This window comes from Stegostoma tigrinum, chromosome 4 (assembly GCF_030684315.1).
Source record: "Stegostoma tigrinum isolate sSteTig4 chromosome 4, sSteTig4.hap1, whole genome shotgun sequence".
Lineage (NCBI taxonomy): Eukaryota > Metazoa > Chordata > Chondrichthyes > Orectolobiformes > Stegostomatidae > Stegostoma > Stegostoma tigrinum.
Genome location: NC_081357.1, coordinates 97492171 through 97512512, shown reverse-complemented (window position 1 = coordinate 97512512; position 20342 = coordinate 97492171). Strand labels below are relative to the sequence as shown.

Genomic DNA, 20342 nt, shown 5'->3' with positions numbered 1-20342 from the left:
TATTTGAGGTGGGAGGAAGGGATGGGTGAGAGGAAGAACAGGTTAGGGAGGCAGAGACAGGCTGGGCTGGTTTTGGGATGCAGTGGGGGGAGGGGAAGAACTGGGCTGGTTTGGGATGCATTGGGGGAAGGGGAGATTTTGAAGCTTGTGAAGTCTACATTGATACCATTGGGCTGCAGGGTTCCCAAGCGGAATATGAGTTGCTGTTCCTGCAACCTTCGGGTGGCATCATTGTGGCACTGCAGGAGGCCCATGATGGACATGCCGTCTGAGGAATGGGAGGGGGGGTTGAAATGGTTCACGACTGGGAGGTATGATGGAATGAATACACTCTGCTTGCTTGAATGAATGCAGCTCCAACACTACTGAAAAAACTCAACATTATCCAGGACAGAGCAGCCACTTGATTGACACCCATTGACCAGCTTTGACAGCCACTCTCTCCACTGCTGACAGAGAATGACAGCATTGTATATTATCTACATAATACTCTGCAGCAACTCACTGACATTCTGACTTGGATTTATATCAATGTTCCTTCACTTGAGCTAGCTCAAAATCTTGGAACTGCCTTTGCCAGCAACACTTTGTATATATCTACCATCCATGGATAGCAATTCAAGAAGTTAGCACCCCGATATCAGCTTGAGGGCAATTAGGGATGCTCAATAAATGCTATCCTATCCAGGAATGCTCATATCCCATGAACAAATAAAAAGAAACATGTTTATGTTGTGCCTAAAGTGCCTCACAGGAACATTACAGAATGAAATTTGACGCTAAGCTACATGAGGTATTATTACAACAGATGGCATAAAACTCACTAAGAGAGATTTTAAGGAATGTCTTAAAGAAAGCACTTGAGCTTCAGGAAATGAATTGCAGAACTTAGGACTTAGACACAGACACAATGGTGTATCATCTAAAATTGGACTTAATGCAAGTGCCAAAATTAGATGAATGGAGATGGCTAAGAAGCTTATGTGACTGTAGCTTACAGAAATGAGCAAATCCATGGGGGAACATCAGAACAAGCATGAAAATTTTAAAATCAAGGTATAGCTTTGACTAGGTTAGTAAGCACAGCAGTGATGGGTGAATAGGACTTGAAAACAGTAAGGACATGGAATAATAATATGTAATAAATGAAATGATAATAGCCCGAGAAGCTGGTTCTTCCTAGTTTGCACCCTTGTCCGTAAATAGAGATCATGAATGGGAACTGCAGTCGGCCATTCAACTCCTCGAGCCTCCACACCATTCAGTGAGCTCATGGCTGATCTTTGGCCTAACTCCTAACATTGGCCTGTATCTCTTAATTTTTTGTTAAGCAAAGGTATTATCAAACTTCGATTTAAAATCAACTGACACTTGTGGAAGTGAGTTCCAAACCTGTACCACTCTTTGTGTAGAAGTGCTTCCTAACATCTCTCCTGATGGTCTGGCCTCAAATTTAGACTAAGCCCCCTAGTTCGAGAATCTTCAACCAGTGGAAATAGTTTGTCTTTATCAACTCTGCCTCTTCCTGTTAATATCTTGAAGGCTTCAATCACGTCACCCAATGCCCCTTTATATTTTAGAGAAAATATGCCTAATGTCTTCATAACATTACACCTGAAGCCCAGGTTTCGTCTTTGTAAACCTATACTTGTACTCCCTCCAAAGCCAATATATCCATCCTAAGGTGTGGTTCCCCATCTGCTCACAATACTGCAAGTGGGATCTGATCATATGTTGCAGCATAATTTCTCCATCATTATACTCCAGTCTTCTAGATATAAAGGCTAGCATTCCAATAGCTTTCTTGATTATTTTCTGTGCTTGTTCGTGCTATGTTAAAGATCTGCATCTGAACCCCAAATTTCTTTGGACATTCGCTGCATTTAACTTCATACAACAGAGAATGGGGAGATGATGGCCTAGTGGTGTTATTGCTGGACTGTTAACCCAGAGACCTAGATCATTTTCTGGAGATCTGGGTTCCAATCCTGCCATGGTAGATGGTAGAATTTGAATTTGATAAATAACTGGAATTAAAAGTCTAATGATGACTATGAATCCATTGTCGGGGAAAACGCATCTGGTCCTTTAGGGAAGGAAACTGCCATCTTTACCCAGTCTGGCCTGTGTGTGATTTCAGACCCACAGCAATATGGTTGACTCTTAACTGCCCTCTGGGCATTTAGGGATGGCAATAAATGCTGCCTGGCCAGTGACATCCTCATCCTTTGAATGAATAATGAAAATAAACTTTTGATCTAACCTTTTCAGGCCAAAATAGGTAACCTCACATTTGCTTATAATATTACAACCGGAATACTTCTAAGATACTGCAAAAGTTTTTGAACTTTGCTGTCCATCTCCATACTTAAGGATGACAAATCAACAGAATGCAGAATTTATTATTCAAAGTACATTCCTAGAGGCAACCATGAAAGACATGCATTTCAATAACAACTGTAGTGATTTATTTCATATCTTCCCCAAGCTGCACGCATATGAGACTAGACAGACCCGTATCATTTATTCACAGGATGGATCCAGTGACATGAGCATAGATGTAAGTGTATGCATCTTATTTGTGCTTTCTGATCAGCATAGTGGAACACACTACTTTAACAAACTGTCCTGCAAACTCTCAATGAACCCATCTTTCAGGCTACCCTTGGCATGTAATTCATCAAATCATCAGGATTCTAGCCCTACATTTCAAACAAGCCCCCATTATTTTCCCTGTTTATCACATCCTACAGTGATAATAACACCTCTGACAGTGCAGAGTTCCTTCAATTCTACACTGGAGCATTGGCCCTAGTGAACCCACTTCTTTTTTGACTGTGAGGCAAAAGTGCTATGAACTGGACTGCAGTTTTGGTTTCACATATTTTATAATGGATTTCTGCATCATTCTTAAAACTATCAGCTAGTGAACAAGCTTATAATTTCCAAAGTCTGAATTTCTTCGCCTTGATCACTGAGATCACTTGAAATTTCCTGAACTCTATTTGAAGCAGCACTTCACGTGTTTGTGTACTGCTTTTCAAAACTTTGGATCCCAAAACAACTTATAGCCTATGTAGTATTTCTGAAGCATATTGTTGTAATGTCAGGAATGTAGCAGCCAAAGTGTACATAGCAAGCACCCACAAGCAGCAATGAGATAATGAACCAATATCAATTAAGATTTTGGTTGAAGAATAATGCTCACCCATGACAGCCTAAATTTTGCCTAAATCTTTCCACCAGCTGGGCCTTGAAACCAAAACCTCCAGTTCAGAGGGGTTAGTGCTACTGTTACACCACCGCTAATACCTAGCCATCCTAGCTATTGCGTACTCAAGTCAATAATTCGCAGTATACATTTGTTATTTCCTGCAGCACTTAGTCAAGAGCAGCTGCTTGGACAGGCTTCAATAGTTAAATTCTATCCAAGAACAATTCTGCATTTTGTTTCATAGAATTGTTTTTAGCACTATCTCTAAACTGCACAATATCTTCAGTAGCAAGAACTGAAACACACAAGAGACATCATTATAAAAGGGGTGACCCGGAAAAAATGGTTGCTGAATCATTAACTATACTATGCCTGTATTTTAGATAGGTGAAATAAACACTTGGGAATCATCGTAGTTGTTATATTCAGTGGACACATCTTGATAGCCTGATTCTGTAACTTGTAACATTTACATTCCGTGTGGAGACAAGTTAATGACTCTGTCTATTCGACCTTTAACAATCACTAAACACGATTATATACAAAGGGGAACAACCTTGCCTTCTCTTCACGTACTCACCCCCAAAGTATAAAGCTGTTTTAATTTCTTATTACTCATTACATTTTGTTTTACATTAAATAAACAATATGAAGTAGGTGATCAGTTTTGAACATATTGCAAAATATTCAGTATATTTCTACCAAGAATCCAATAAATGCAGAATAAAAATTCCAATGTAAAGTATCAATTCTTTTTTCATTTTTCATTTATTTGAGTAGATAATTTCTATTTTAAATAAAGAAAATGTTTTAACTCTAAATGTTTTTCAGAAGGTGAAGTCCATGCTATAATTAACAGGAACAGATTTCTTAGCACAATAGGAAGCCATTACTCCCTTCTTGCCTGCACTGAATTTAAGCTCCAAATGATATCTGAATTCACACAATCCCATTTTCAGAATTAATCTTATATCTTGTTTATTTAAATGCAACAATTAGATGAGCATCAAACATCACTTGTATTCTCATTCCATTAACTAGATACAGTACGGTGTAATTGCTCTGTCTTAAGTAGTCCTTATTTTGAGATCATGCCGTGTTGTCATTCATGTTTCCCTTTCATACTTCACCCTTTTCTGTCCCTTATTCTAATTTTTTATCCCTTTTTGCCAGTTGCCAGCATTATAATATCCAGACAGCTGAATACTGTCATCAGGCAGATTCTATGAATGCCTCCACTATCATTCATTGAATTGAAGTTGACTTTTTTCACATTACCTAATCTATGTATCTTCATAGCATTTGTGCTATTTATATTGAGGAGGCTTTATCTTATTTTTCTCGGTTTCTAATGCATGTTAATTTAAACTTAGCAATAAACTGAGTAAAGTTTCAAGGATCATTAATTTTAACAATAGTCTGCAGATTTATTTCTCACATTCTCTCACAATTCAACTGCCAGATGTCATTAAAGCGATTAGTTTGATACTTCTTGCAATAGATGCCACATTGAGAAAAAAAGGTTGTTTTTTCAAGGCCCAATACAGACTTGAGCACAACTTTCAAGACTGATGTGCAGTACTAATAGTGAGAGTGGAGAGTACTATGGTTGAATTTGCATATGGCGCTATAATTGATAGGAGAGTTAGTTGCAATGAAGAAATAAGAAATTTACAAATTGGTATGGATAATTTAGATGAATGGGCTAAAATCTGGCAGATAAAGTTTGATGTTGATAAATGAGGTTATCTACCTGGGTTGGCGTAATAGAATTATTGTCTAAATGTATAGAAATTTTGCGGTACTGCAGAGAAGAGGGATCTGGGTGTCCTCCCATATGAATCACAGAACATTAAAGTGCAGGTACAGCAAGTAATGAGGGAGACAAATGGAATTGTGACATTTATTGCTAAAGGAATATAGTACAACTGGAGAAGGCATTAGTGATAAGGCAACCAGAGTATTATGTACAATTTTTGTCCTCTTACTTGAGGAGGGATGTAGTTGTATTGGAGGCTGCTCAGAGAATGTTCACTAGATTGATTCCAGAGATGAGGAGTTTATCTTATGAAGAGAGATCGAGCAGTTCAGGCCTATACCCTGTGAAGTTTAGAAGAATGAGAGGAAATGTAATGGAGGTACATAAGTTGCTAAAGGAAAATGACAGGGTAGACATGAAAAGGATATTTCCTTATTTGGTGCAATCTAGAACAAGAGGTCATCATTTTAAGATAAGAGGTAGCAGATTGAAAAGAGAGTTGAGGAGAAATTACATCTCTCAAAGGGTCAGGAATCTGTGGAATTCACTATCCAGAGTGTGGTGGATGATGATGAGGAATAGAGTAAATTTGAGGAGGTACACAGATCTTTAATCAGTAATGGGTTCAAAGGTTATAAAGAGTAGACAAAAATCTGGAGCTGAGTCCAAAATGAGATCGGTCATGATCGTATCAATTGGCAGAGCAGGCTTGAGGGGCTGGATTTACTACTCCTGCTCCTAGTTCTAATGATGTCATGTTCTAAGTAGTGCTGCAATGCCAAAGGAGCCATCTTTCAGATGTTACATTAAACTGAAAGTACAGGTGGGATTATAAAAGATCCCATAACACTATTTTGAAGAACAGAGGGTTTTCCTAGTGTCATAGCCAATATTTTTCCCTCTGCCAACATCGTAAAACCAATATCTGGTAACTGCCGCAGTGCTGTTTGTGCAAGTTAACTATATGCAACAAATTAATTGCTATGTTTCCCTCATTGCAATCATAACTACATTAGCCCAGTTCATGGAGATGTTGTCCAGGTTTGAGACGGGAATGTGGTGGGTTGAAGAAGGAAGCAAAATCTTTAAGCTGCGGGGCCATTTGTGTGGCATGAATTGCCCTCTCCCACTAAATAGTGCAGGGGACAGGATGAGGCTATTGAGTGACTATTAATAGAGCCAAAAATGTACAGGTCACCTGACATCTCCAGCATCTACCATAAAATTTTATGCAAGTCCAGATCAGGTGGGGACAGTGGGAAGGCCAGAAGTTTACAAACCCCTGCATTTCAAACCCAGCGAGAAATGTACAAAACCATAACTCTTACAACAGTGACTACATTTCAAAAATACTTTGTGACTGTAATGCATTTTCGAGCTCCAAAAGGACATTGATAAATTGATGGAATTGGCAGATATGTGGCAGATGAGGTTCAGTGCAGAGACTTGTGAGGTGATGCATTCTGGTCTGGAGAACATTGAACGACAATATAAAATGGAAGATACGATTCTAAACAGTGTGCTGAAACAGGGATCTGGATGTGTGTTTTGCACAGGTCATTAAAGGTGCTACATTGGTGAGAGTGCAGAAGCTATGAATAAGTAAGGTTCCAGGGATGAGTAAATTCAGTTATGAGAATAGATTGAAGAAGTTAGAATTGTTGTTCGTGGAGAGAAGAAGGCTGAAAGTAGCTATGATAGAGGTTTTCACATTCATGAATAGGTTGGACACGGTAGTTAGGGAGAAGCTTTCTCGCTCCAAAAGGGAAAAAGAATAGAGGGAATAGATTTAAAGTGATGCGCAAAAGAGGTAAGTGTGGTGTGAGGAAAAATCACTTCTTCACACAGCGAGTAATTAGGGTGTGGAATGCCCTGTCTGGAAAAGTAGTGGAGGCAGGTTTAATTGAGGCATTCAAGTAAGTATTAAGTGATTATTTGGATGTAAGTAGTGTGCAGAGATTGGGGAAAACGCAGGAGATTGGCACTAGAAAACAGAACCAATGCAGGCTTGATGAATCAAATGGCCTCTTTCTGTGTGGTATTGATTTTGTAATGTCCAAAGGTTGTGAAAGATGCTATCTAAATATAAATTTGTTCCTCCTTTCTCTTCCCAAATCTGGAGAAATTTCAAATGTTTAGTTAATATATTTTTTTGACGCCATGCCCGTGATGATTCTGTTATTCTTTCTTCTGGCCTAAACTCAGAAGCAGCAATAAAGATGCTATTTTAGAGAACTTGCACAAGGTGACAAGCTGCGTATTTCATCCATCTTACCCTCTACATGTGTATGATTCTGTGTGTATTACTCTGATTCCATGTATGTTTGAAAAATTTGATGTTGAGCAGATACATGATGGACAGCTTGTTCACACTACAAATAAAAGCTAACAAGAAGCATTAAATAAGTATTCAGTTAGGCATTCAGTAAAGGTGTTATTCAGCAGGACAAATGTAATTTGAGGTCATCCTAAATTCAATTGTCCATGTCTTAATGCACACAAAACTCTATTCCTTTATAGTCCCTGTGCTTACTGACCTACAATGCTTAGCTTGGAGATAATGTCTTCACTCTTAAATTTATTAATTTTTAATTTTTTTTTGATTCTGTACAAGATCTTATCCTTCCCTATCTTCATGATTTCCTTTATTCCCTTAACCATTTGTGCTATCTGTGCTCACCTAACTTTAGTGTTTCGAGGAAGTCAGATTTTACTCACATCAGTATCGGTGACAGTGTCTTACACTGCTTAGATACAGAGCTCTGGAATACCCTCTGTACCTTTCCACCTCTCTAGTTCACATTAATTCCTTAAAACCTACTGTTTGACTAAGTGTTTTGTCATCTAAGCTAATAAATTGGTGTTAAAGAGAAAAAGAAATGTCTAATCCGCAGTTTGCATCCATTTAAAGATGATCTAGTCATTTCTTTATGTTGGTTGTGGAGCATTTTTGCACATGAATTTAACTACCACATTTCTACATTATAAGAGTGTCATACCTTTCCCCTTGGCAACGGCTTATATTTTGTATTTCATTTAACTCGATAAAACACGTGAGGTATTTTATTGACCAGCACTCACTATATAAATGCAAGTTTGTTTGTTCTTCTGTTTACATTGCTGGATAGCCTGATGGAATTTATTGTTCTGACTTGCAAATGAAGAATTATCAACTGGATGTTGATCAAGAGGCCACTATTGAGGAAATGAGTTTTAGGAAATAGGAGGGGGAATTCAGAAGAGAATAAAATATAGAAAGACCTTTAATACACTGCCATTAATGCATACCTGTTCTAAAGACATTAAGCAGTTTAACTTTAAAAATGAAGCAATCTCCTAACTTTAACTTGCGTATAGTGTAAGAAAATGTTTTCACATGATTGGAACAAATAAAATCTTGTTTCTGAGCTGAATCGTACCATTAAAATTTTTCCACTTAGTCAATGTTTTAATTTGGATTTTTGTGAGAAAGCTATGCCTTGAATATTACCTTCAAAATTATCCCAAAATACAGTGAATAATTGTGGTTACATTATTATTGTACTTAGTTTTTACAGGATTGGGGGAGGTGATGAAAGTCTAATAGCCGTGCTCAAAATTGTGAAAGGTCTTAAGCAGAGATGAGTGAAAGTTAGTGTTTCCTGGTTAACAAATTGATAACAGGAGAACCAAACTGTCATCAGAAATGCAACAAAAGGGCAAATTGGGAAACATTCCTTTCCCTTTCGTATTTGGACATTTTACCATGTGGCTGCAGAGGTTCTAATTGAATAATTATTTTTAAATACAAAAGAAATACTGGGAAAGAACCTTAAATGGGATTGGAGATGGTAATTTGGGTAACTAGTTAAATATCCTCCTGTGCTATAATGTGTATTGACTTACAGTTTATTCACCCACAGCATTATGTTGTATCCAGATTCTCAATTACCTAAAACCAGAGCATGAACACCTTTTGATAATTCTGACTTTGAAGTGTGATCACTTTTCTGTTGCCAGTTAAAAGTAACTCCTAATAAAGAGGAGATTCCATGATAAACATGCTGTAATAAGTCAACCAATCTGTCCATTTGGGACTCAAGTGATTTCTGATTCAGACTTCAGATCTTCAGCTGCATTGTCACACGACATGGTCTCTAAACTTGAATTGTACTGTGAGCTGCATTGACACTCAATGGGATTCACAGATTATAAAAGAAAGGCAGCAAACTTTGTGACTTTCTCAATTCTCATTTAATTACCAACCAGTTTCCAATGTAGCAGTTGTCCAACATGACCCTTGTCTTGTGCTGAATTTTTCCAAGTTACTCTGTCTGTTAGATTTGCTCACATTGGAAGAAATATCTGCCCACTAATACAAATAAAACTGACTTTCCTTTATAAATAGTTGCCTACTTTATAACTCTGATATGTCAGCAAGACTTATACACAGTAGCAATCAGTTAAATTCTATGAACATTCATAGGCAGAATAAAGTAAGAAGTCTCAGCAGCCAGTAAAGATTGGAACAGCTATTCATTCTGGCTTTGTGAAGATGCAAACCATTGGACTGCTTTGCATGGGAGTCTCCTGGTCTCAGGTGCCAACTATCTGTGCAATGCTATGTTCAAAGGCAAAGACGTGGAACACAGAGTCATATCATATCATAGAATCCCTACGGAAACAGGTAATTTAGGCCAATGAGACCACATCCAACCCTCCTAAGAGCATCCCACCTCCTACCCTATCCTGGAACCCTGCACTTACCATGGCTGATCCACCTAACCTATGCATCCCTGGACACTATTGGTAATTTAGCAAGGCCAATCCACCTGACCTGGACTTTTTAGACCATGTGAGGAAACCGGAATACCAGAGGAAACCCAGGCAGCCATGGAAAGAATGAGCAAACTCCACACAGTCACCCAAGCTTGGAATCGAACCTGGTCCCTGGTGCCATGAGGCAGCAGCGTTAACGTCTGAGTCACTGTGTCATCTAGGGGATAAAACATTTGTGTCTATGCAGAGGTTGCCAAACCACTTGATGTCACAAAAGAGAAAATGCTCCCTCTTACTGCTTTCTTCTGCTGGTGGTTGGGAATGAGTCTTGTCAGCTGATGGAGCTGACAGAGGAAGCTGGTGCTAGCAGACTAGGAGAAGAAGATAAGAGCTTCACTGAAGTACAGATTTCATTAATGAGTGACAAAAATGTGAAAAATAATTGTTTGTTGATGAGAGAACCTACTTGGCTCCTGAGGAGGAAAGATTAGATCCCGCCAGGAGATAGAGGCATAAAATGAGAATGTTTAGAATTGCCATCAGCCAACACTAATGCAGCTTTACATTCTGCTCCAAAATCGTTGCTTTGTTATCGAAATAAGACTGCACATCACATTCTGTTAATCAACATTGAAAGGCATTATATTAAAATAAAGTCATTTTATATTAAGATCAAGTAGGGCAAAGGATGATCTTTAATAAATACTGCCACAACTGTTGCCCGCATATTTTCCTGGGAGCCATCACTGTCAGTAGACTTTAAAAGTCTTATTTGATTTTTACTAAGATTTCACTAAATGCCTAATGTATAATTATGTTCTCAAAACCTGCTTTTAGATATTATGCTGAGCATTTCTCAGAATATGCAGTTAGTTTGTCAATTGGCACACATCAGCCACCTTTCTTCATCACTCCATTCCATCCCCCTCCAAATTTTTGATGTCATCGGAGATTACTATGTTCTTCGTATATCACAAAGGAGCTTCAAGGCTGACAGTTCTATTTAAGTGATGTGCTGCATTGTGTGCATGCTATGTACAGACACCATAGGATACCTAGAAAGTGAATTTTGCTGGTTGTCATTAACCTGTAAACTTCTGGAAGTTTTGGGAAAGGCTTAACCCTATAAGCAGAAAACGAAATAGAAACTGAAAATTTTGGAAACATTGAGGAAGTCAGGCAATATCTGTGGAGTATGAAAAAAGTTAACATTTCAGAAAGACTATCTTTGTCAAAAGATTGAAAATGTTAAAGATTAATTAGTTGTTAAATGAGTACAATGCCAAAATGTTATGAGAAAGAGGAGTAAACTCAACATTTCTCATGGTTCTATATATGCTTAAAATGCCCACCTTGTAAATGTTAACTACAGTAGATAGATGAATGTGTTTGTATTATAAACAATATATCAGCTTTGCTTTCAGTCCAAATCATGAACAGTTGCTGGTGGCTTAACTGGGAAGTGCAGCAACCAGACTCGTCACCAACTTTAATGTCTGATGTATAGAATGACATAGCGATTACAATACAGAGTCAGACCATGCTGATGTTATTCTCCACATCAGAAATCCTAATTAGACGAAGCTGCCCTGTTTCCACATCCCGTTATTCTCCTTCCATCACATTTCTATCCCATCCTTAAGTGTTGACATGGTGACTGAAACAAAATCGAATTCTAGTAACACATTTTTCCACAGGCTCACAGTTCAGGATGGCAATAGGAATTAGCTTGAATTATGCATTCCTGGCTCTAAAGTAGGCCCTGAACCAAAAGCCTTCTGCTTCTAAGACGAGAGTGAGACAAGCTGATCCTTAACTTGGGCAAGCCATACCTTAAGTTGGCACTTACCGCAAAAGTAATCAATGAAGAATCCAGCATCAGGTCTACTGTATGACATTGTAGGATTTTGTACAAAATAATGTTTAAAATAATCAAAATTACGCAGGACTGTTTTGACACTCCGAACCTATGTTTGGATGCCATTGTTTTGCAACATTCAATTTGAATGTGTAGGTTGTGTTTAATGCTGCTGTCTTCTCTTTTCCCATATTGCGCAGATTTCTATTTCTGGGAATTTATCACCAAGGAAGTCTTTGTATCGCACGCTGTCTGATGAAAGCATTTGCAGTAATCGTCGAGGCTCTTCGTACAACAGCTCCCGAAGTTCAGTGCTTGAACAGGCACTGCCAAATGACATCTTGTTTAGCACTACTCCACCATACCACTGTACTCTACCCCCACGTGCCTCACTCAGCCCCTGCTCCCCTGGCCTACGAAGTGAGTGAACAGCAATATTTCTCAGTCTGCTCATCACAATATATAATGTGTATAATAATGTTTACCCTGCTGTGAAATTGTCAGTTGGCCATTTTCTCATGGATGCATACTCATCAAAACGGTAATTAAACTAAATTTACTGTAGTTAATGCAGGGATTGCCAGGCATTTGAAAACACAAAGAGCAAACATCCAAGAGTGTTAACTTATGAAAAGTGAGAAATGTGCATTTTAGTGTGAGCTTTGGGAGAGTTTCTAATGGGATAAGTGGCTCTTTTATTTCCAAGCACTCCTTATCTTTACTTGGAGCCTTCTGCTTCTCAGATCTGCTTGAGAGTTTGAACAGTGTTTCAACTCATTTAGAATAGATCTGAAATTTGTAGCAGTTGAAAGGGAAGAATGTATTTCTATTTTTCAAATATTTGTTGCCTAATAGTTTTCTCTGGTGCAGTGTGATTCACAGTATCCAGGAATTCATTTTAGCAAACATCTAACTTGCACAAAAAGTGGAGAAATGCACCAGTATGCCGAAACCATCTTGTTCTAATTCACGTTGTGATTGATATAGTTAAGTCAATGCCTTCCATCATTCTGGACTAAATATTTAAAATACAGTTGTTTTATGAAAAGCCTGGTATAATAAATCCCAGCGTAGTGTATAGCAAAGATAGCTTCTGTTCCAACTATAAGGGATCATTTGGTAAGTAACGAAGAGGAAATAACGCTACTTGTTATTTTCCACATATTTTCTTAGGACATAATCTGGTCTTCGCTGACTTAGATTCCAAAAATGACACATTTGTTCAATTAGCATCAAATTTTTGAAAACAAAATAGCACCATTAGATGCACCACATTAGATTGCTGGAATGAAAATAAACGTAGCATGTAGTACATTTAAATATATTTTATCTACCCTTATTTTTTACATTTATATGATAAATTTCTATATATAAATTTACTCTGTGAACTGCCAACCTAAATTTGCCAGGTTTAATTAATTCTTTCATTCGGTGATGACACTGGAACACCATCACTGATGGGAAGTTTCGTTGGGAAGTTTTTTTGGAAAGTTTCAATCTTTTGTTCAGCCTTTCAAAATAGGGATCAAATTATGCCAGTTCTGATTCTCTAACAGTACTTCACCTGAAGACTATATTTGGTCTGGACTCCTTCTGCATTGTCACAAGAGCTGGGAATGTTCATGGATGTTAGGCTAGATGGATTAGCCATGGTAACTGTGGCAATTTGTGGATAAAGTAGGGGGCTGGGTCTGTGTGGGATGCTCTTCGGAAGATTGATCCTTCTTTCTGCACTGTATGGATTCTGTATTCTCAGGTTAACAAGGAAGATAAGGATAGCATTAAGTTAAAGTAAGTAGCTTGTAATATGGCAAAGAATAGCAGTTAGACCGAAAAATTAGCAGACATTATAGAAGCGAGCAGAAGGCCTCTGAAATAGTGATTAAAAAGGGAAAAAAAAGATAGTCAACAAGTCAGTTCTGTAAAAAATATTTTCAGTTTCACGCTCGCTTCTTATGTATTGTAAAAGCAAACATTAGTCCCGTAGATACAGATGCAGGAGAAGTTGTAATGGGGAGTGGGCAAGGAGCAGAAACATTAAAAAGTCAAAACACAAATTACAAAACAGAAATTGAGGATAACCATTAGGGCTGAAAAGATTGAGGAATGTGAGGTACTTACCAGCAGATAAAAAATTTTACAAAAAGCTAAGGAATTAAAATCCAATATATCCCCAAGTCTTGATGGTCTCCACTCTAGAATTTTAAAAGGGATAGTTGATTTATATAAATGGTTTGATTTGATTGTAGGAGGAATGATTAGTACGTTTTAAGATGACGCCAAAATCAATATTGTAGTGGACAGAGAAGAATGTTATCTCTGAGTGCAATGGGACCGTTATCAGATGGGCTGAGGAGTGGCAGATGGAGTTTAATTTAGATAAATGTGAGTTTTTGCATTTTGGTAAGGCAGGACTTACATATTAATGGTAAGGTCCTGGAGAGTGTTGCTGAACAAAGAGACCTTAGAGTGCAAGTTCACAGTTCCTTAGATGTGGAATTGCAGGTATGCAGGGTAGTGGAGAAGGCATTTGGTACATGTGCCTTTATTGGTCAGTGCATTGACTGCAGGAGTTGGGATGTTGTGGTGCAGCTGTACAGGACATTGGTTGGGCCACTTTTGGAAAACTGCATTCAGTTCTAGTCTCCCTGCTACAGCAAAGATATTGTTCAACTTGAAAGGGTGCAGAAAAGATTTACAAAGATTTTGCCGTGCTTGGAGAGGCTAAGCTATCAGGAGAGGCTGGATAAGCTTGGGTTTTTTTCCCTGAAACATCGGAGGCTGAGTTGTGACCTTGTAGATGTTTATAAAATCATGAGGGGTATGGATATGGTAAATTGCCAAAGTCTTTTCCCAAGCTAGGGGAGTCCAAGACCAGAGGACATAGGTTTAAGGTGAGAGGAGGAAACTTAAAAGGGACCTAAGGGGGCAAGATTTTCATGCAAAGGGTGGTGTAAGGATTGAATGAGCTGCTCGGGGAATTATGGGTGGCTGATAAACTTTAACATTTAAAAGGCATCTGGATGGGTATGTGAATAGGAAGGGTTTAGCGTGATGTGGGCCAAACGCTGGCAAATGGGACTAGATTAATTTGGGATATCTGGTCACCATGGACAAGTTGCTTCCATGCTATATAACTCCATGACTTGATGACTGTCTATGCTGAGATCAAAAATGTTCTGGCGAATCCAGCAGATAGCAAGGTTGCAGATGAAATTTTGCTATTCAAGAAAGGACAAAGAGAGAAAACAGGATTTATTCCAGTTAGCTCGTCATCGGAACGTGCCGCAATCGTCAATTAAGAAAATCTTAGCAATGCACTTAGAAAATTCAGACAAGATCAAAAAAGTTTTATGAAAGCGAAATTATGTTTGACAATTTTATTAGAGGATTTTGAGGTTATAGGAGGTAAAAGGGAAAAGCAGGAAATTGATTTCCAAAAGACATACATATACACAAGAGAGCTCTACACATGAAACTGGTATAGATAGGGTTTCTTTTAAATTAACCTCTCCATATGTGTTATGGACATACATTATAAAGAAGAAAGCTTAATTATTTTTGTTAGCTTTGTCTCTTTTCCCAGGTAGGGCTTGGATTGAAAGAATCAAGGCCCAAACTCCATATTATCTCATAAATGATTTGATTTGATTATAGGAGGAATGATTAGTAAGTTCGCAGATGACGCCAAAATCAGTATTGTAGTGGACAGTGAAGAATGTTATCTCTGAGTGCAATGGGACTGTTAGCAGATGGGCTGAGGAGTGGCAGATGGAGTTTAATTTAGATAAAAGTGAGTTTTTGCATTTTGGTAAGGCAGGACTTACACACTTAATGGTAAGGTCCTGGAGAGTGTAGCTGAACAAAGAGACCTTAGAGTGCAAGTTCACAGTTCCTTAGATGTGGAATTGCAGGTATGCAGGGTAGTGGAGAAGGCATTTGGTACATGTGCCTTTATTGGTCAGTGCATTGACTGCAGGAGTTGGGATGTTGTGGTGCAGCTGTACAGGACATTGGTTGACAGAAACAAATTGTAAATCTGCACTAGATATTTCTTTTATTCATTATCAATGGTTATGATAATGCTCCTGAACAAGTAATCCAGACTCTAGGACTGACCCAGAGAACACTAGTTCAAATTCCATCATAGCATTTGAGAAGTTGAACTGAAAGTTTGGTAATAATATTTTTGACTCTTAGTTGCCCTTTAAATTCTCACTGCAAGGCACACCATTGTGTCAAAACCATTATAAAGAATCAGCACCCTCACAGTATGGACTCAACTATTTAAGACGACTCTTGGGGATCTAGGGAAAGGCAATAAATGCTGCCCATGCCAGTGATGCCCATATCCTGAGAACTCTTTTAAAAAGACCCTCCGGTACTGGATCCCATATTCCTTACAAAATAGATAGACAGAAAATAGAATCAGGACTGGCTCCTCAAGTCTGCTCTGCCATTAAATATAATCATGACTGATCAATCAATTCAGTACCCTGTTCCCGCTTTCTCCCCATACGCTTTGAGCCTTTTATCCCTAAGAAGTATGTCTGTCTCCTTCTTGAAAACATTCAATGTTTTGACCTCAGTCACTTTGTGGCAGAGAATTCCACCGGCTTACCACTGTCTGGGTGAAGAAATTTTTCCTCATCTCAGTCCTAAATGGCCTACCCTATACCTTAAACTGTGACCCCTAGTTTTATAGTAAGAATTTAGCATTACGGTCCAATATTTTGTTGTATAATAGTGTAAATAGAAAGGTTAACACTGGAAAACCCTGATTGCATAAACTGAATAAAATAACCTTCTATTTCTCCTGTCACTTAAAAAACTGAAGACTCATACGGAGTTATTTATTTTCTGATACACTGTAAATGAACAAGAGTAATGATTACAACAAATGTCACATTATTTTAAGAACATAAGAATAAAAATAGACCATTAGCCCCTCGAACCTGTTCCAACATTCACTGAGGTCATGGCTGATCTGTGGGTTAACTCCATATACCTGCCTTTGGCCCATATCCTTTAAACTTTGGCTAAGCAAAAGCATTATCTATCTCAGACTTAAAATGAACAACTGATCCTGTATCCACTGCCATTTGTGAAAGAGAGTTCGAAACATCTACCACCCTTTGTGTATAGAAGTACATCCTGACATCTCTCCTGAATGGTCTAGCCCTAATTAGTTCTCAGACTATGCCCCCTATTCTAGAATCCTCAACCTGTAATGCTTATTAGTGCCATAAACACCCTCATATAACCATGAACTTCTTTGAAACTTTGGTGAATAACGAACTTAAGATGGCAGTCATCTTTTCTTAGTGCCTGTTGTTACTAATTCTGACAAGCCTGTGTCTTACGGCCATGTACTGTGTTTGTTTCTTTCTTTGTTAGATGCAAAGGGAAAGGCTTGATCTCAAACCCCACCCCAATCTTTATCCCCAAGGATAGAGCATAGAACATAGAACATAGAGCATTACAGCACAGTATAGGCCCTTCGGCCCTCGATGTTGTGCCGTTGTACTACAAATCAAACCAACTACCATTCATCCGGCTATGGCCCTTTTTCAGACAGGTCCAAATGGAGACACAAATGAATTTAGAATATATCAGTGATCTGGCATCGTGTTACAACTCTAACAGAAGTAGTGCACTAAAAATTAGGTCCTGCTCATCCAAAAGCTGTACTAAAATTGTAAACGTTTAATCGCAAAACAAATCTATTTGTTTCTCTTTATTACTGCTATCTAGAATAGAAAAGACTGCCACTAAGTTTCCTCAGTAAACTCAAAACTTGTTTATTAGAAACAAACTTTGGTTTAAGTGTGGCCAGGCTGGCCATCAACTAAGCTACTATACAGGCAGACCTAAACAATATCCCATTAATCTCAAACATATGCACTCGCGCAGACAGCACGGAACAACAGAGCTTTACAGAGCAATTATGAGCAGAAAAATAGGAAAGTTCCAGTTGATCAAAAGTTCAAACTAAAACAGTAGAATGAAGTGACTTTGCAACCAATCCCTTTGTTTCTTGTCAATGAGATTACTTTGCTGTCAGTTGCAGAGCAATGGAAGAGATTCAGCTCAAGCAGGAAGTCACTTAGACTTGGGTCTTATGATTGAATTAACACTTTGGCTTTCAGGGTTTGAGGAAATGAGAGATATTGATTCCAGGATCTTTCTCTGGTTCTCAACAAATGCTTCACTGAGATATTTCTTCAACTGGTTTTCATCAAGGGTTTTACTATTACGTTGAGAAAAGGAGAGATATTTTTCCTCTTAAAGCCTCTCTGATGAAGCGTCTAGGCCCGAAACGTCAACTTTTGTGCTCCTGAGGTGCTGCTTGGCCTGCTGTGTTCATCCAGCTTCACACTTTGTTATCTTGGATTCTCCAGCATCTGCAGTTCCCATTATTTCTGATATTTTTCCTCTTGCCAGTTTATTCCACTGCCCACAGCTTCAAAGTCTACAGCAATGAAAGTATCACCTCAGTTCAGAAATTGTTGCTAGCTAATCTTCAGCACAAGACCCCTTCCAAAACACAATTTATTTGTCTCACTGTTAAGGTCATAAATCATTCCTATCTGTCCTTTAAAAGCTTTTCTCCCAAGTCACTTGGCTTTTGGTAAATAATAAACAGTCCCCAGTTCATTTGACTTTTTGGGTTCCAAAAAGTTACATAATAAATCCTTTCCAAACCAGAAATAGTCCAATATTCAATTTTCCAAATTCTCTCAATCTATAAATAAGTGTTCCAAATATGCCTCCACCCTTGAGACTTGAAGCGCCATTTCCAGAAGTATTTCATTACACTGTAAAACAACACACACAGAACAAACCATAGAAAAATTGCATTCATACTCACGTCTAGTTTTTGTTTTTGGTAATTATTCTACAGAACCTACTAACACTACTGATGGCTCGTAAAAATGGGTATGGACATTAAAGTTTGAATACTTGCAGTTTTTATCTAAACTCTGGAGCCACGCTCCTGCTGGGAGGCTCTGCTCACGTTAGTTGACCTCAGAGGTCCATGCAGCAGCAAAAGAAGGTTAAATATTGATTAAACGATATGGCATGATTTACAGACCTGCAGTGCGTTCTTATGAAGACTTGGGCAGGAAAAATGCCTATTTATCAGGTCTCAAGTTTTCCACATTCTTACCTGTCCTTGGGAGATGGGCAGCACCACCATCCAAACAATAAGTAACCACTCTCACCTGAGATCTTTCCTCATCAGAATTCCATTTTTACATGGTAATGTACCAATGTCCTAGACAGTAGTGATGACAAGTTGTTACCCTCAGCTTCAATATGGGCTGATCTGCAGACTTGCTTAACTCCAGACTGTTTCCATAAATTCAGAATTTTTACTTGCATGATTTAGAAACCAATCGAGATGCACTCAGAAAACATTTTCAACTATATCATAGTCCATTGAAATCTCTTCTGACAGTCATGTATACATCTCATGTTCTGTACCTGTTAACCTGCTCTGCATTTGTATTGTTCACTGTTCCATAGACTACTTTTCTTGTTTGCTTTTTCAAATGACATAAAGAATGCCTCCATATCAATATCCTCAACTTACGGAGTGTCTGTACAAGTTTAACCTTTTCATACCGGATTTTAAATTATGGCTAGAGTTTTCATCAGAATCATTATCTCCATCAATGAATTTCAATCCGTTTTGTAATACTCTTTGTTTACTGGTCATTTGTTTTTGTAAATGCCCTCTTATCACCTCTGATTTCTAAAAATGGTCAAAAATGAGCTTTAGATGACATTTCTTTTTCTTAGTGTCTGATCACGTTACCAATTCTGATTAGTCTGTGTCTTTAGACCACACATTGTTCCTTTCTTCTTAGCTTCTAAGCATGAAGGAGAAAGATGGATCTCAAATCCATCCCCATCTTTATATCGAAGAATTTTGCAGTTGAACTGCAAGTCAAACCAGCTACGATTTACCTGGCAGTACTCCTTACTGTCCACATACTCACAGGTCCAAACAAATAAGGAATTAAAGCAGTTCTTGCAGTATACATGTAAGCGTCAGTAGGAAAACCTAGAATATGTCAATGACTTCTGCATTATGTTATGACTGTGATAGAAAGAGTGTATTGAAAATGCAACCCACTTCTCCATGAGCAGTGTAAGTGTTTATATAATCATGAAAATCATCAATTTGTTATTATTGCTAACACTGCTATCCAGAACAAAAGAGATTTTGAACACATTTCCTCAGTAAACTCATAAAATAGCTTGCTTATTAGAAGAAAGCTGTGATTTAAACAGATGGACAGAGTGATAATCAACTAAGCTACACAGCAGGACTAAGCAACATCTGCTTTCTCCTAAACACTTGCACACTGTCAGACAATACAACAGAACTGTTCACTGCAATGATATGTGGAAAACTAGAGCATCAATGAGGGAAAAAAATTAGTGAAAACCTGTGCTGATGACGAGTTCATTCTAGAAGAGTAGAATTAGATCATTTCTCACAGATTTCTTCACTACTTGTCAAGCGTTCATATTGCTATTTGTTGCACTGATCAAAGATCCTCAGTTGATAGCTAGACATATGTCTAATGATTGAGTTAAGACATAAGCTTTCAGAGCTTGAGGAGATAAGAGATATTGATTCCTGGAGCTTTCTCTGGTTCTCAAGTGATACTTCACAGATATTTCTTCAGCTGGTTTTCATCTAGGATTATATTGTTGCTCACATACAGAAAGGGGAAATA

The 20342-nt window shown here is 38.1% G+C and overlaps 1 protein-coding gene across 6 annotated transcripts in view; it reads left to right on the top strand.

The window, feature by feature from the left end:
• LOC125452648 (signal-induced proliferation-associated 1-like protein 2) overlaps positions 1-20342 on the top strand; it is a 548569-nt gene that overhangs the window by 455402 nt on the left and 72825 nt on the right. For all 6 annotated transcript variants that reach the window (XM_059645560.1, XM_059645563.1, XM_059645558.1 and 3 more), the window contains one exon: positions 11790-12009. In XM_059645560.1, the coding sequence (XP_059501543.1) occupies positions 11790-12009 (220 nt within the window). The remainder of the gene's footprint in view (positions 1-11789; positions 12010-20342) is intronic.